The 14985-nt window shown below is 41.7% G+C and overlaps 1 protein-coding gene across 4 annotated transcripts in view; it reads left to right on the top strand.

Moving 5' to 3' along the window:
- The window catches only part of EIF2B3 (eukaryotic translation initiation factor 2B subunit gamma), a 132857-nt gene that overhangs the window by 102916 nt on the left and 14956 nt on the right, over positions 1-14985 (top strand). For all 4 annotated transcript variants that reach the window (XM_042950875.1, XM_042950876.1, XM_042950877.1 and 1 more), the window contains exons 7-10: positions 2675-2802; positions 4567-4757; positions 7255-7332; positions 7848-7996. In XM_042950875.1, coding sequence (XP_042806809.1) covers positions 2675-2802; positions 4567-4757; positions 7255-7332; positions 7848-7996 — 546 coding nt within the window. The remainder of the gene's footprint in view (positions 1-2674; positions 2803-4566; positions 4758-7254; positions 7333-7847; positions 7997-14985) is intronic.

Here is a 14985-nt window from a genome sequence, read left to right as displayed (position 1 = left end):
AGTATAAATCAAAAGCATACTTATTGTACTAAGGATCAGGTCCCTTCTTCCCTGTTCCAGATTACTGGTCATTTACACCCAACATTCTGTCTCAGTACCCTCTAGGAATCACCATGTCTCCTGCGACCCAGGAAGGCCAAATAAAGGAGAGCTTCAAAGCTCTTGGCCAAGATTGCTTACTGCTTATAAAAATGTATAAAAATAGTGCTGGAATTTTTTTGGCGTTCTGAAAGTTCTTCTACACATTGATCTGTGATCTGATTTTCCGTAAGTGCTGTCCTCGACTGATCTGATTACATGAAAGTAAATTGAAGTTAACTTTGTTGGAGGAATTCCTTGATAGCCATTGGTGAATAAGTACAACTGTCATAAGGAAACCTACTCTTTTTTTTTTTTAATTTTTAATGTTTATTTATTTTTGAGAGAAAGAGACACAGAGGGTGAGCAGGGGAGAGGCAGAGAGAAGGGAGACACAGAATCTGAAGCAGGCTCCAAGCTCTAAGCTGTCAGCACAGAGCCTGATGCGGGGCTTAAACCCACGAACTGAGATCATGACCTGAGCCGAAGTCAGACACTCAACCAGCTGAGCCACCCAGGTGTCCTGAGGAAGCCTACTGTTAAGTAGATGGGAAGATGAAATCTGCATGGGAAGTACCTAGTCATTAAAGTGAATTTTATTTATTTTTTTTTTTTTTTAATTTTTTTAACGTTTATTTATTTTTGAGACAGAGAGAGACAGAGCATGAACAGGGGAGAGGCAGAGAGAGAGGGAGACACAGAATCTGAAACAGGCTCCAGGCTCTGAGCTGTCAGCACAAAGCCCGACGTGGGGCTCAAACTCATAGACCGTGAGATCATGACCTGAGCCGAAGTCGGACGCTTAACCAACCAAGCCACCCAGGCGCCCCTAGAGTGAATTTTAAATTTGCAGAGTCTGAATCCAACCAGGAGAGTAGTACCATAGAAGCTGAGAAAAAAATGAGAGGCAAGAAATTTAGGAATGTCCTAGAAATGTAAAATTTCATAATTTGCACAAATAATGAAAGAATCACCTGTAATTCCTCTACTCTAAGGGAGTATAGAGCAGAAATCATATATATATAGTCTTTGAATAATACACCTGTTGATATTAGAAAAGTTTTTTTAAAAACTCATCACGATGGGGCGCTTGGGCAGTTGGGTGGCCGACTGTTGATTTCATCTCAGGTCATGATCCCAGGGTCATGGGATGGAGCCCTGTTTTCTCAAAATAAATAAGTAAACTTTAAAAAAAAATTCTCTCTCTGCCTGTCTTCCCTGCTCACATGCTCTCTTTCTAAAATAAAATGAAAAATTAAAAACTCATCATCATAACAGATTAAAAGGGAAAAAGTATGTTGAGCTCCATAGACATAAAACAAATTTTTTAAATAAAATTCAATTCCCAGTCATTGATGAAAGCTTTTAGCTAGTTAGAAATAAAAGAGAACTTCCTTAACCTATGTACATAAAAGGTATGTGCAGAAAACCTATGACATGTGTGGACTGTTGGCTATAAAGCATGAAACCCAACATCTACATGCAGAAGACAATCAATAAATGGTAGCTTTGATAATGAAAAAAAAAATCATCAGTCTACATGATAAAATACTAGAATTTCCTTTAAAATCAAGAACAAGTAAAGATTACTACGATCAGTGCTTCCAGTCAGCATTGTATTGGAGATTTTAGCTAATATAGTAAGACCATGAAAAATAAATGAAAGATCTACAGATTAGAAAGGAAGAAAAAAAGTGTTGTTCTCATAGTTGGTATGATTGTCAGAATCTACAGATAAATTATTAGAATTAGTAAGATTGTTAGTGAAGCAATTGGCTATAAGATTAAAATACAGAATAAATCAAATTTCTAAAACCAACAAGAAGAAGAAAATAACTGTTTAAAAGTCACCGTTTATAATATGAACCAAAAATATAAGATATTTAGGATTAACAGAAGACATGCAAGGCCTTTATGGAGAAAGTTTTTTAATGTTTTTTGTTTTTTTTTTTTGTTTTTTTTTTTTTTTTTAATTTTTTTTTTTAACGTTTATTTATTTTTGAGACAGAGAGAGACAGAGCATGAACGGGGGAGGGGCAGAGAGAGAGGGAGACACAGAATCGGAAGCAGGCTCCAGGCTCTGAGCCATCGGCCCAGAGCTCGACACGGGGCTCGAACTCACGGACTGTGAGATCGTGACCTGAGCTGAAGTCGGACGCTTAACCGACTGAGCCACCCAGGCGCCCCTTTTAATGTTTTTTAAACAACTTTTTTCAAAAGACAAGAGCATTCTTCCTTCTCAAGGGTTATTGCCAATTAAGAGTCAAGGCCCTATGTTAAAATACATGCACATACACAAACACATGTGCACACACACCAGGTAGATAGGACTTTGTAAAAGACTATTTTCTGAGTAAATCAGGGAAGGGATTCTTAGATTTAGAATACTACCCTCCCCCCCTCCAGCCTGAAGCTGATAGAGAACTTAGATCTTCTGCTTCTCCAGAACTACCAAATCCAGGTCACTTTTGATCTCTGTCAGTCCCATGGTGGCATGACAGGAAGGAATTTGGCTTTTACTAGCATACACAGAGTTTCTGATCCCATAGGATCCAGACAGTCAGATTTCTCATATTGGACCCCTTTTTCTTCCTAGATCAATCACTTCCATCCGGAGTGAACTGATTCCATACCTAATAAGAAAACAGTTCTCCTCAGCTTCCTCACAGCAAGGACAAGAAGAAAAAGAAGAGGATCTAAAGAAAAAGGAGCTGAAATCCTTAGGTCAGTGTTTGGGTTGGTGCGGTAAGGTAGGGGTACAGCACCTTTGGAAAGAATAACTGGGCAGGATGCCTGTCTCAAGGCAACAGTTTCTTGTCTAACCACCAGGGAAGACAGGGTAGCTGACACCCTACCCTAAGGTCTGGGTAGGCTTGCTCAATCAGACTCTGCCGCTTATGCTCTTCAGGGACAGGCTAATCATGCCTCAAGTCCGTTCTCTGGTTCATAGCTCTGGTTTGACTATGTTCCTCACTAGACTGTTTTGAGTAAACTCTGCCCCCCACTTCTTAGTTCGTCTGTTCTCTAGGCTCTGGGCAGCCCTACTCCTGACTAAACTTAGTCTCTTCTGTCAAAGAAAGAAAGATGAAGGAGTATACAATTACAGTTCAACAAGAGGCCAACCAGGCTGTCTCCTTTCCAGGATGTAGGGGCAAGGTCTGTCTTGTTTGCTGTCATTTCCCTGCCTAGTCCCTGGCCAGTCCTGGGCTCATAGTAAGAGTTCCAAAAACAAATTTATCAAATGAATAAATGGAGACAATATAGCACGATGGTTAAGATATCAGGACTTGGATTTGAAATCTGGATTTGAAATCTGACTCTCCCTCTTATTAGCTCTGTGACCTGAGATGAGCCCCAGTTTTCTTATCATAAAATAAAAGATCTTACTTGGTTGTTTTATGAGCTGAAAAACTGGGGCCCAAATAACTCAGGTTCCAAGTCTTGTGCTATTTCTGTCATAGCACAACTACTAGATATGGTAATAGAGGCTAGCAGCACAAAGCCAATATGGCTGGTCACTAAAGCCTGGACCCTTGCTTATGTTATGTCATGATTTACAAGAGCCCTCTATTGTATTTTCCCTAGTAGTACTTGATTATTGGTCAAACTTGCTTTTAGGACCTCTGTTTTGTTTTGTTTTGTTTTGTTTTGTTTTGTTTTGTTTTAATTTACATCCAAATTAGTTAGCATATAGTGCAACAATGATTTCAGGAGTAGATTCCTTAGTGCCCCTTACCCATTTATCCCATCCCCCCTCCCACAACCCCGCCAGTAACCCTCAGTTTGTTCTCCATATTTATGAGTCTCTTCTGCTTTGTCCCCCTCCCTGTTTTTACATTATTCTCATTTCCCTTCCCTTATGTTCATCTGTTTTGTCTCTTAAAGTCCTCCTATGAGTGAAGTCATATGATTTTCATCTTTCTCTGACTGACTAATTTCACTTAGCATAATACCCTTCAGTTCCATCCACGTAGTTGCAAATGGCAAGATTTCATTCTTTTTGATTGCCGAGTAATACGCCATTGTAGATATATACCACATTCTCTATATCCATTCATCCATCAGTAGACATTTGGGCTTTTTCCATACTTTGGCTATTGTTGATAGTGCTGCTATAAACATGGGGGTGCATGTGTCCCTTCGAAACAGCACACCTGTATCCCGTGGATAAATGCCTAGTAGTGCAATTGCTGGGTCATAGGGTAGTTCTATTTTTAGTTTTTTGAGGAACCTCCATACTGTTTTCCAGAGTGGCTGCACCAGCTTGCATTCCCATTTTAGGATCTCTTTTTAAGGATTTTTGTAATCCTTTTTAAGGTTTTCAGATGTTCAGGAAAGCATGTTGCCTCTTTTAATTTCACTTAGTCTTTCAGGTTGTAGTGGGACTTCAGGGTCCATGCTGCATGACTGAGTTCCAGGGAGAGAGATGTGAGTTGTATCTCTTTGAAAACATAACTTGAGCCTCTATTTTCTCTGTTTATTCTGAAGATATTTACAGCTTTATAAAAGAAGACAATACACTGACCTTTGCTCCCTATGATGCCTGCTGGAATGTCTGTCGAGGAGACAGGTGGGAAGACTTGTCCAAATCACAGGTGCGCTGCTATGTCCACATCATGAAAGAGGGGCTCTGCTCTCGAGTAAGCACTCTGGGACTCTACATGGAAGCAAACAGACAGGTAAGAGGATGGGTTTAGAATAGAAATCATGGGGGGCGCCTGGGTGGCTCAGTTGGTTAAGTGTCCCGACTTCAGCTCAGGTCATGATCTCATGGTTCATGGGTTCAAGCCCCATGTCGGGCTCTGTGCAGACAGCTCAGAGCCTGGAGCCTGCTTCAGGTTCTGTGTCTCCCTCTCTCTGATCCTTCCCCAGCTCCCACTCTGACTCTCTCTTTCTCTCTCTCTCTCTCTCTCTCTCTCTCTCTCTCAAAAATAAATAAACATTAAAAAAAATTAAAAAAAAAAAAAAAAAAGAATAGAAATCGTGGGTGCCTCACTTCTTCATTAGTCCCAGTGACTTGTTCAGAATCCCTCTCATTCCCAAGGTTGAGCAAGACCTGACATGTCAGGGGATAGCATTGGGGTACCCAGTTACAGCAAAAGGGGAAGCAGAGAGCCTAGTCCATAGCGGTAGAGCCTCTGGTTCCAAAGAAGGGCTGAGATTCTCAGAAAGGCTAACTTTGGCCTCTGGGTTCAGAAGTTTTCTTTTGTTCTGCTAGGCATGGGATATCTGCAGTACTTCATAAACAAGCAGATAAATACGGTGTAATCAGTACTGTGATGAAGTAAACATAGGCACAGAGAGGAGACGTTCCTAAGAAGGTAAAAGAATAGAATATCGAGTAGTCAGATGGTAGAGCCTCAGAGAAGGAATGTCTATGAGAGGGAAGTGTCTGGAAACAGCATTAGAGAACTAACTCCTCCTTTTAACCCTGAGAATGAGCAGCTTCTGTTGCAGAGGAAGCATTGCTTTAAAAGGTTAAAGCAAGGGGTGGAGTAATGAAACAATGAAGAGACCGAAGATGGGGGTGGGGGGTGGGAGACTCTTTGTTGTATACAGGTACAGGAAGAAGGTTTTAGGAGGGAGGGATGATGAGACCATGAAAAGGAAAGGGTTGAGATGAGAAGAGGAAAAGATAGATGACTGAGGGAACTATACTGGGGTGGCATTCAAGGACAACGGAGATAAGATGATGAAAAGATTAGCTGTTGATGCAGTTTCTGGTAGAACTCTGTGAAAACTATCAGTGCAGGTATAAGCTGGGGGTGGGGGGAGGGGGGCGTGTCAAGTAGGATGATAAAAGATATTGTTGAAAATTGGGATTAGAATTTAGTCCCTATGGGGTGCCTGGGTGGCTCAGTCAGTTGAGCGTACAACTTCAGCTCTGGTCATGATCTTGCAGTCCGTGAGTTCAAGCCCCGCGTGAGGCCCTGTGCTGACAGCTCGGAGCCTGGAGCCTGCTTCGGATTCTGTGTCTCCCTCTCTCTCTGCCCCTCCCCCACTCATGCTCTGTCTCTCCGACTCTCAAAAATGAATAAATGTTAAAAATTAAAAAAAATAAAATAAAAAGAATTTAGTCCCTAAAGAAAACTTGGCTCAGGAATCTTCAGGACCCACACTATATAATGTGTATAGTCCCAGCCCCAGGCCTCAAACTGGCTTCACCCTGGATTGGTTGTAGATCCAGGAGAATCCAAGCCAGAGAGTTTATGAGAAATCATACCTAGTCCCATGTTTACCCAGGGCAGTCCTCAGTAAAGTCAGCCCCCACTTAGAATCAGAGCTATTAGAAACCTTCCTTAATTTGACTTTTAGTTCTCATTCTTCAGTTCTATGACTAGATTCTGTCAAGCTAGTCTGAAAGCAGGTCCATGGATAGCCTGAGACTAGGGAAGTGTCCTATGAAGTACCAACAGGAGCTGTGCAGTAGACAGGTCTGAACAGCCTTGGTTGAAGTATAATAGAAGAAGGAGATCCCAGGGATAGGGGCTGAGGTATTAGCCTTCACATTGCCGGTGTAGCCAGTCCTGGCAAGGTGTCCTTCAGCCACTGTGGCCACCACACATAGTGCTCTGACCAGCATTCTGCTCATGCCGGAGAATGACAGATAGGCACACTACTTGCACGTTCCTAACAGGTCCATAGTTAAAATTCATATTTGTAGCCTTCTCAGTTTTCTCATATTGAAGAGAGAATAGTGTGAACACCTTCAACATTTTATTTTGGCTGGTGAAGGCCATAGATGCCTTCTCAGGAACTATCCTGATTATGGAATTGTCTAATATTAACTCTCACTTTATGCATGGCCACACTGGTCTAGGAGGGGAGCAGGAACCTGGGATGACTATGGTCAGGACTCAGAATCCTCCTTGCTCTCAGTAGGCCTCTCCCAAGTGCTTCTTGAAGGCTTGTCTTTGCACCTCCCAGTTGAGGGACATGCCATTACTTTTAAGGAGGAGATTCTCAGCTAGGAAACTAAGGATAAGACCATCTGAAATTTGCTGCATAAACAATCCTTGTCCTAGGGGAAATGAAGCAGCCTCCTGCTCTGCCTCACCCAAACAGGAAAGCTGTGGCTAAAAACTCCCTACATCTCTAACTGGCTGTTGAGTTCTACCTAAGATGTTCTCAGGTATTTTCTGGTCTGTCTTTAGTAACCAAACCTCTTTCCTCAAGGTGCCCAAATTGCTATCAGTTCTCTGTCCAGAAGAATCACTGGTTCATTCATCAGCCCACATTGTCAGCAAACACCTGGTAAGTGCTAGCTTGGGCAGGGCAGGTATGGGACAGTCTCTGTGTGTGCTGAATGAAGTATGTCCTTGAGACGATGCATTGGGGTTCTCAAGCCCTGAAACTCATTAGTCCCAGGAAAACCCCAGCTGGGTTCTGGTTCTAAAATATCATCATCTAGCCCAGACATTCAAGACTACCTGGACAGGTGCTGACCTCAGCCATACAAATTCTGTAAGGAAGGTCCATTATGGGTCTCGGGACTCAGACACAAGAGCCTTCCATCTCTGTCCCTCTTCTTACACTGATTTGAGCACTCTCTTCAAGAGAACACATTTATATACACAAATGCCTGTGTGTAAGTTTGTTTGAGTTGATCTCAGAGGTATTATGTGACCTTGTGGCCCTAAGAAATACTTACCCCTTGGCTGAGGTGTCTCTGGGGAAAGATTGCATTAGACCCCAACTCAAAGGATCTGAGGAGTTGATTTGCAGTTGGTTGAGATGGATGGACAAAGTTTTATATTTGCCTTTTGCAGGTTGGAGTTGACAGCCTCATTGGGCCAGATACGCAAGTTGGAGAGAAGTCATCCATTAAGCACTCAGTCATTGGTTCATCCTGTGTCCTAAGAGATAGAGTGACTATCACCAATTGCCTTCTCATGAACTCAGTCACTGTGGAGGAAGGGTATGTTTCCACTTGTGCCCACTTAAGGCAAAAGGCTCCTGGTATCCCTGGGAGGTTTTGGGGGCCAGTGCAGCCTAGAAAAGGGCTCAGCTTGAGGAAGGGAAGAAGAGGGAAAAGGCAAAGGAAAGAATAGTGCCTAGGCCCTTTGAGTCATTGGTTTTGGCTCAATAAAGACATGGTCTCTGAAAACATTTCTGGCAACTTTTTCATACTTATTCCAATTGTGGTCCTGAGAGAGGCTGCCTTCCCTTGCTTTGATGTGCTACTTGATGGGATGGCCACAGTAGTGAGCCTCTGGCAGTACTAGAATGACACTGTACCAATGTGTAATAGTCATCTTCCCTTATCTCAGTGTCTCAGAGCAGCCCTGAAGAAGGCAGGGGACTAGGAGGAGTGGACATTTAAGCCATGCACCATTTTTAAAAGAGAGCTTCTTTGTTACAAGTTATGGAGAATCTTCCCCCATTTTGAGACACTTTAAAGTGTTCTAAAATCTTGGTTTATGAACAGCCTGAACTGCAGTAAGAAGACTTGAAATGATATATTTAGTAAGATTCTTCCTCTGTATGGTCCTCAGGTTTTTCCTGTATATAATGCAAACACAGGTGGTGGAAGAGAGGAGGGGTATTACCAAAGCAATGGCTTTCAGACTTTTTAGAAAGGGAATTTTTGTTAAAATAAATCTTATGCAGGAGTACCTGGGTGGCTTAGTCGGTTACGTGTCCAACTCTTGATTTTGGTCCAGGTCATGATCTCACGGTTGGTGAGATTGAACCCCATACTGGGCTCTGGGCTGACAGCAAGGAGTCTGCTTGGGATGCTCATTCTCTCTCTCTCTCTCTCTCTCTCTCTCTCTCTCTCTCTGCCCACCCCCACTCATGCACGCACTCTCAAAAAAGAGACATTTTAAATAAATAAGTATTATGCAGAAACTCAATATTTATAACTGATAAAATCACAGGTGTTTGTAATACAGTGGGGAAGGGGCACTTGTCCTTCCTAGGGGATGTGAAGCAGATGTATAAAGCAAATTTTGAAAACCACAAGACTGGATTAACCTGAAAGAGCTGATTCTAAAGCCTTGATTCTAGCTCTGACATCTGTTGATTTCTCTGTCCAGGAACTAATAGGAGAGAAGGATAAGGGAAGACCTCAAGTTCAGTGAAAGCTGAAATACCTCTCATAGGTGCCAGTGAGAGGTTGGGGAAAGCATTTTGGAGAGAGAAGCTATGTAGGGACATAGCTAAAGGTTAAGCCTTTACTCTTTAGGAAGAGGGACTAATGGAAGTAATAGGATTGAGGGAGGAAGTACCATAATAAACCAGGAAAATTGGAGACCATAGGGATATTGGCCACTAAGATCTGTTCTCCCCCAAGCCCACTTCCGGACTTGACTCCCAAACCCTGGCAACCAGGCCTAACGCATCGGTCAGGTGTTTTGGAAGAATCTCCTCTGGAGATTCTGACTAGCCCCAAGAAGAAAAACTAAATTTATTTACATCAGAGATTTCTAACAGCCCAGTCAAATCACCCTGCAGTGAAAATTATGGATGACAAATTCCGTTCATGTGCTTAGAGCTTCCAGTCAGCTTTTTTACAATCCTCCCCTAAAGATGAAGAGATAACCAAAGATTACCAGAGATCTAAAGAAAGCCTATCATGAAAGATCCACAAATCAAACAGTTACAAAAAAGCAACTTAGAAGAAACAGGGATTGCAGGGAGAGAAAAATACTTTCAAACAACCTGTCATTTCAAAGAACAAAAAAAGAACTCTAAGAAATTAAAACTATGATAACAAAAGGAAAACCCCAATAAAAGAATTAGAAGATAAAATTGACATTTCCCAGAAAGTAGAGCAAAAAGATAAAGAGATAGAACATAGAAGAGAAACGATAAGGAAATGAGAGGACCAGTTCAGGATGTTTAACATCTGAATATGAATTCTCTAAAAAAAAAAAGAGAGAGAGAGTTCAGACATCAGAGGAGGAAATTATTTAAGAAATAATATAGGAAAATGCCCCACAGAGAGGTAAATTTACAGAATGAAAAGGCCTACCAAGTGCCCAGCACAATGGGTAAAAATCTACGTCGTTTTGAGTTTTCAAAACACTGGAGACAAAGCATGCTATAAAGTTATAAAGAGAAAGTAATTGCTATATAACCAATCAGGAACCAGAATGGCTTTGGACTTATCAGTAGCAACATTGGAAACTAGAAGAAAATAGAACAATGCCTTCAAAATTCTGAAGGAAAACTAATTTCAACCTAGAATTCTACACCCAAGCAAAATGTTAAATGTGATTTTTCTTTTTTTTTCTAGAAAAATTTTTTAATGTTTATTTATTTTTGAGAGAGAGAGAGTGAGTGGGGGAGGGATAGAGAGGGTGACAGAGGATCCCAAGAAGGCTGTGCTGACAGCAGAGGGCCCAATGCGCTGCTTGAATTCACGAACCGTGAGATCATGACCTGAGCCGAAGTCAGACCCTTAACTGACTGAGCCACCCAGGTGCCCCAAGTGTGTTTTTTCTAGATGTGTTCCACCAAATGAAGAATAAACCAAAGATACAAGATACAAAAGATACAACTCTGAAAAAGCAAAAAGAATACATAGCATGATACTGAAGGCAGATCCAAAAATGACAACTATGCATGAAGCATAAAGGGAGCAGTTAGCCCAGAGTGGAATCCACAAAAAACTTAGGAAGATGAAAATGATAAAATACCAAATACATATAAACATCTTGAAAGATTTAGACAACTGGCTAAAAGTTTGGGTTGAATTAGTAATAGCATAGAATACTATCTAACAAAAACAAAACAGTTATGAACTCTGTTTAAAAAGTTGTAGGGGGTGGCTACCTAGGTGGCTCAGTCAGTGAAGCATCAGACTTGGTTTCAGCTCAGGTCATGATCTCATGGTTTGTGAGTTCAAGCCCTACATCAGCTCTGTGCTGACAGTGCAGAGCCTGCTTGAGATTCTCTCTCTCCCTCTCTCTCTGTCCCTCCCCCACTCACACTGTGTCTGTCTCTCTCAAAAATAAATAAATAAACTTAAAAAAAAACCGTTGTACCTGAGGGACACCTGGGTGGCTCAGTCACTCAGTCAGTTAAGCATCCAGCTCTTGATTTCAGCTCAAGTCATGATCTTGAGTTCAAGCCCCGTGTTGGGCTCCATGCTGACAGCACAGAGCCTGCTTGGGATTTTCTCTCTCTGTCTCTCTGCCCCTCCCCCATTTGTGCACTCTCTCAAAATAAATACATAAACTTTAAAATAAATAAATAAAAATTTGCACATGAAAGGAAATGGCATCACAGTTCACTATGTACACAATGTGAAATACAATTTATGTAATCGTAATAAACAACTATTGACCAAAATCATGCTGTAACAATATAGAAAGGATGAGGGATAGGAAGGAAAAGAGGGAAGAGGGAGAGAAAGGAAAGCTAAATCCTCATCTTCCATTGTGGGAAATCTATTGATAATGACTAAAACTAAAAACTGAAGAAGTAGTAATATGCATGTTATTATGTATACACGGGGAGGTAAATGGCTGAACTACTCAAGGGGGTACCTGGATGGTTCAATTGGTTAAAAGTCCGACCTGATTTCAGCTCAGGTCATGATCTCAGAGTTGAGAAATTTAGTCCCATGTCGGACTGTGCTGGCTATGGAGCCTGCTTGAGATTCTCTCCCTCTACTGCTCATCCACTCCCTCTTTCTCTCTTTAAAATACAGACAAACAAAAAAAAACTGAAATAACTCAGCAAAAAGACCAAAAGTTGTCTCCAGGAAAAAGGAAATGAGTAGGGGGAACAGAAGCCTGCTGTTTTTCATAGTAAAACCTTCAGAAAGATTTGTTTTCAGATATATACATGCATATATAAATTTAATTGCCAAAAAAAAAAAAGGTCAGAATTTTGTGGTACACTGCTACCAGTGGTGTACTGATAAGTTGTTAACAACTAGCTTTCCAAAGGAAAAAAATAAGTGATCTGATTTGTAACATCTGCCAATTTCCATACTGTACATTCTCCCACTATGGCCAATGATATCAGCAAACACTTGAGTTGGGAAGAGATACCAACAATCAGCTCTCCCAAGCAGAACAGGCTGCCTCCAGCACACCACTGAGAGTAGAGACCTGTCTCAAATATTTTACTCATCAAACAAAAGACCCACTGGATACTGAAGACTGTGCATGAGTGCTGTGGTAGAAATCTGTATAGTCACAAAGGAGAAGAGGGTCAGGAAAGAATTAAGGAAATGACCCATGAGCTGAAAAATGAGTAGAGCCACCCAAGGTAGAGAAAGGAATGTTCTAGATACATCAAGAGTGTTAAGTGTGAGGGGTGCCTGGGTGGCTCAGTCAGTTAAGCATCTGACTCTTAGTTTTGGCTCAGGTCATTGTCCACGGTTTGTGAGTTCGAGCCCCACATCAGGCTCTGCACTGAAGTGCAGAGCCTGCTTGGGATTCTCTCTCCCCTCTCTCTTTGCACTTACCCCACTTGCACAATTCTCTCTAAGTAAATAAATAAACTTTAAAAAATATATTGTTTTAAAGGAGTGTGAAGTGTGAGAGAGCATGAGCATATCTTATTCCAGAAACATCTCTTCATTTTGATCTTAGCTTGAATTTCATCACTTAAGAAGAGGCTTCACTGACTGACTTACCCTATCAGAAGTAACCTGTCCCAGTACTCTCCGTTACGTCAACCTGTTTTATTTCCTTCATAGCATTATTACTATCTGGACTTCTCTTATTTACCTGTCTCTCACAAGTAAATATTAATTTGAGAATGTAAGTACCTTATCTTTCTGTTTCACTATTATATCTTGAAGCAGAAAGCCTGCAGGAACTCAGTAAATACTTGTTATATGGAAGAATGGTAAACAATTCATAATAACCGAAATAACAGAATTCAAAAGAGAAATGGATAGAGAGGAGACAAGGCTATACAGATGGCCAAAGGCCAAATCATGGACTATCCCCTAAGAAGTTTAATAGGTAACAGTAATAATTTAAGAGTTTAAAGGAAAGGAATAACAATTAAATCTACATTTTATGAAGATCATTTTGGCTGCATTATGGAGAGTGATGTGAAGAGGATAAACATGGAGGGAGGAAGACTACTGAAAGAATCCTGGTAAAATAGAAGAGGCCCTAAACTAAAGCAGTAGCAGTAGTGATAGGGAGGAGAAATAGTATGATGATTACAAACTATAAAGCATGATGACTGCCTAGATATATAAGGTAAAAGAGAAATTAGGGAAAACTTCCAGATTTCTTGCTTGAACAATAAGATTTTTGGTGTGCTATTCACTAAGATAGAAATCAGCAGAGGATTTGCAGAGTGGGAGGCAGGGAAAAGGTAAGTTCCATTTGGGATAAGTTGAGTTAATGGCAAGCGGCCTTGACATGCAGGGACTTGATGTGCAGGACTGGAGTGCAGGAAAGAAGCCTGTGCTTGAAGTACAGATTTGGGAGTGGTGGGCATAGAAGGGGTAACTGAAGCTGTGGGAGTAGAAGAGACATTCAGGGAGATTATGTGACCTTAAAAGAAAAGAAACCAAGGGGCACCTGGGTGGCTCAGTTGGCTAAGTGTCCAACTCTTGATATCGGCTCAGGTCATGGTCTCACAGTTAGTGAGTTCAAGCCCCATGCACTCCACACTGACACCCCAGAGCCTGCTTGGAATTCTCTCTCCCTCTCTCTCTGCCCTTACCCCACTTATGGGCACTCACTCTCTCTTTCTCTCAAAATAAATAAATAAACTTAAAAAAAAAATTTTAAAGAAAAGAAACCAAGATAAAACCTTGGAGAACATCAGCAATTTTGGACGTAAGAAAAAGAATCTAAAGAGACTGATAAGGAATGGGCAAGGAAGGGATTTAAAGGGTAAGAGAGACAACAGTTGAGGGGCACCTGGGTGGCTCAGTTGGTTAAGCGTCCGACTTTGGCTCAGATCATGATCTCACAGTTCATGGGTTTGAGCCCCATGTCAGGCTCTGTGCTGACAGCTCAGCACTTCAGATTCTGCGTCTCCCTCTCTCTCTGCCCCTTCCCTGCTTGCACTCGCTCACTCTCTCTGTCTCAAAAATAAACATTATGAGAGAGAGAGAGAGGACAGTTGGTAGGTGAAGCCCAGGTTTCTAGGTGGGGAAACAGGGTAGATGATGGTGTGCTCACTGAGATGAGGAAAGGTGAAGGAGGTACAGATTTGTGGGGAGAAAAGGCCTGTGTAGGGCATATGAAATTGTAAGTACCTACAGGACATCCAGTTATGTGGAGGTATCTAGTAGCCAGTTTGTGACTATAGGTTTTTTTTAAGTTTATTTATTTATTTTGAGAGAGAGAGCGAGCAGAGGAGGGGCAGAGAGAGAGGGACAGAGAGAGAATCCTTGCTGGAGCGTGGAGCCTGATGCAGGGCTCAAACTCACAAACCACAAGATTATGACCTGACCTGATAACCAAGTCGGACCACTTAACTGACTGAGCCACCCAGACACCCCATGACTAGAGGTCAGAAGAAGAGGTCAGACCCAGAGACCTCTTCCTGAATCATTGTGGCGTTCTCTTATTTTTCTGTCTGTATTTGTCTTATTCTTCCAAATCTGCCTTTCTGTCATTCCTTCTATGGATTTAGAAATTGAACTTTGGAGTCAGACTGCCAGACTGAATCCTGGGTCTGTCACTTACTAGTCCCTTAGGGAATTGGCTTTACGTCTTTGTGCCTGATTTTTTTACTGTCAAATGAGGTAAAAACTGAACTACCTCAGGGCGCTGGGTGGCTCAGTCGGTTAAGCGTCCGACTTTGGCTTAGGTCATGGTCTCACAGTTCGTGAGTTCAAGCCCCACATTGGGCTCTGTGTTGACAGCTCAGAGCCTGGAGCTTGTGTGTGGATTCTGTGTCTCCCTCTCTCTCTCTGCCCCTCCCCCACTCATGCTCTGTCTCTGTCTCTCAAAAAATAAATAAACATTAAAA

This window comes from Panthera leo, chromosome C1 (assembly GCF_018350215.1).
Source record: "Panthera leo isolate Ple1 chromosome C1, P.leo_Ple1_pat1.1, whole genome shotgun sequence".
Classification (NCBI taxonomy): domain Eukaryota; kingdom Metazoa; phylum Chordata; class Mammalia; order Carnivora; family Felidae; genus Panthera; species Panthera leo.
The sequence above is the reverse complement of the archived record's forward strand: the minus strand, read 5'-3'. Positions and strand labels throughout refer to the sequence as shown.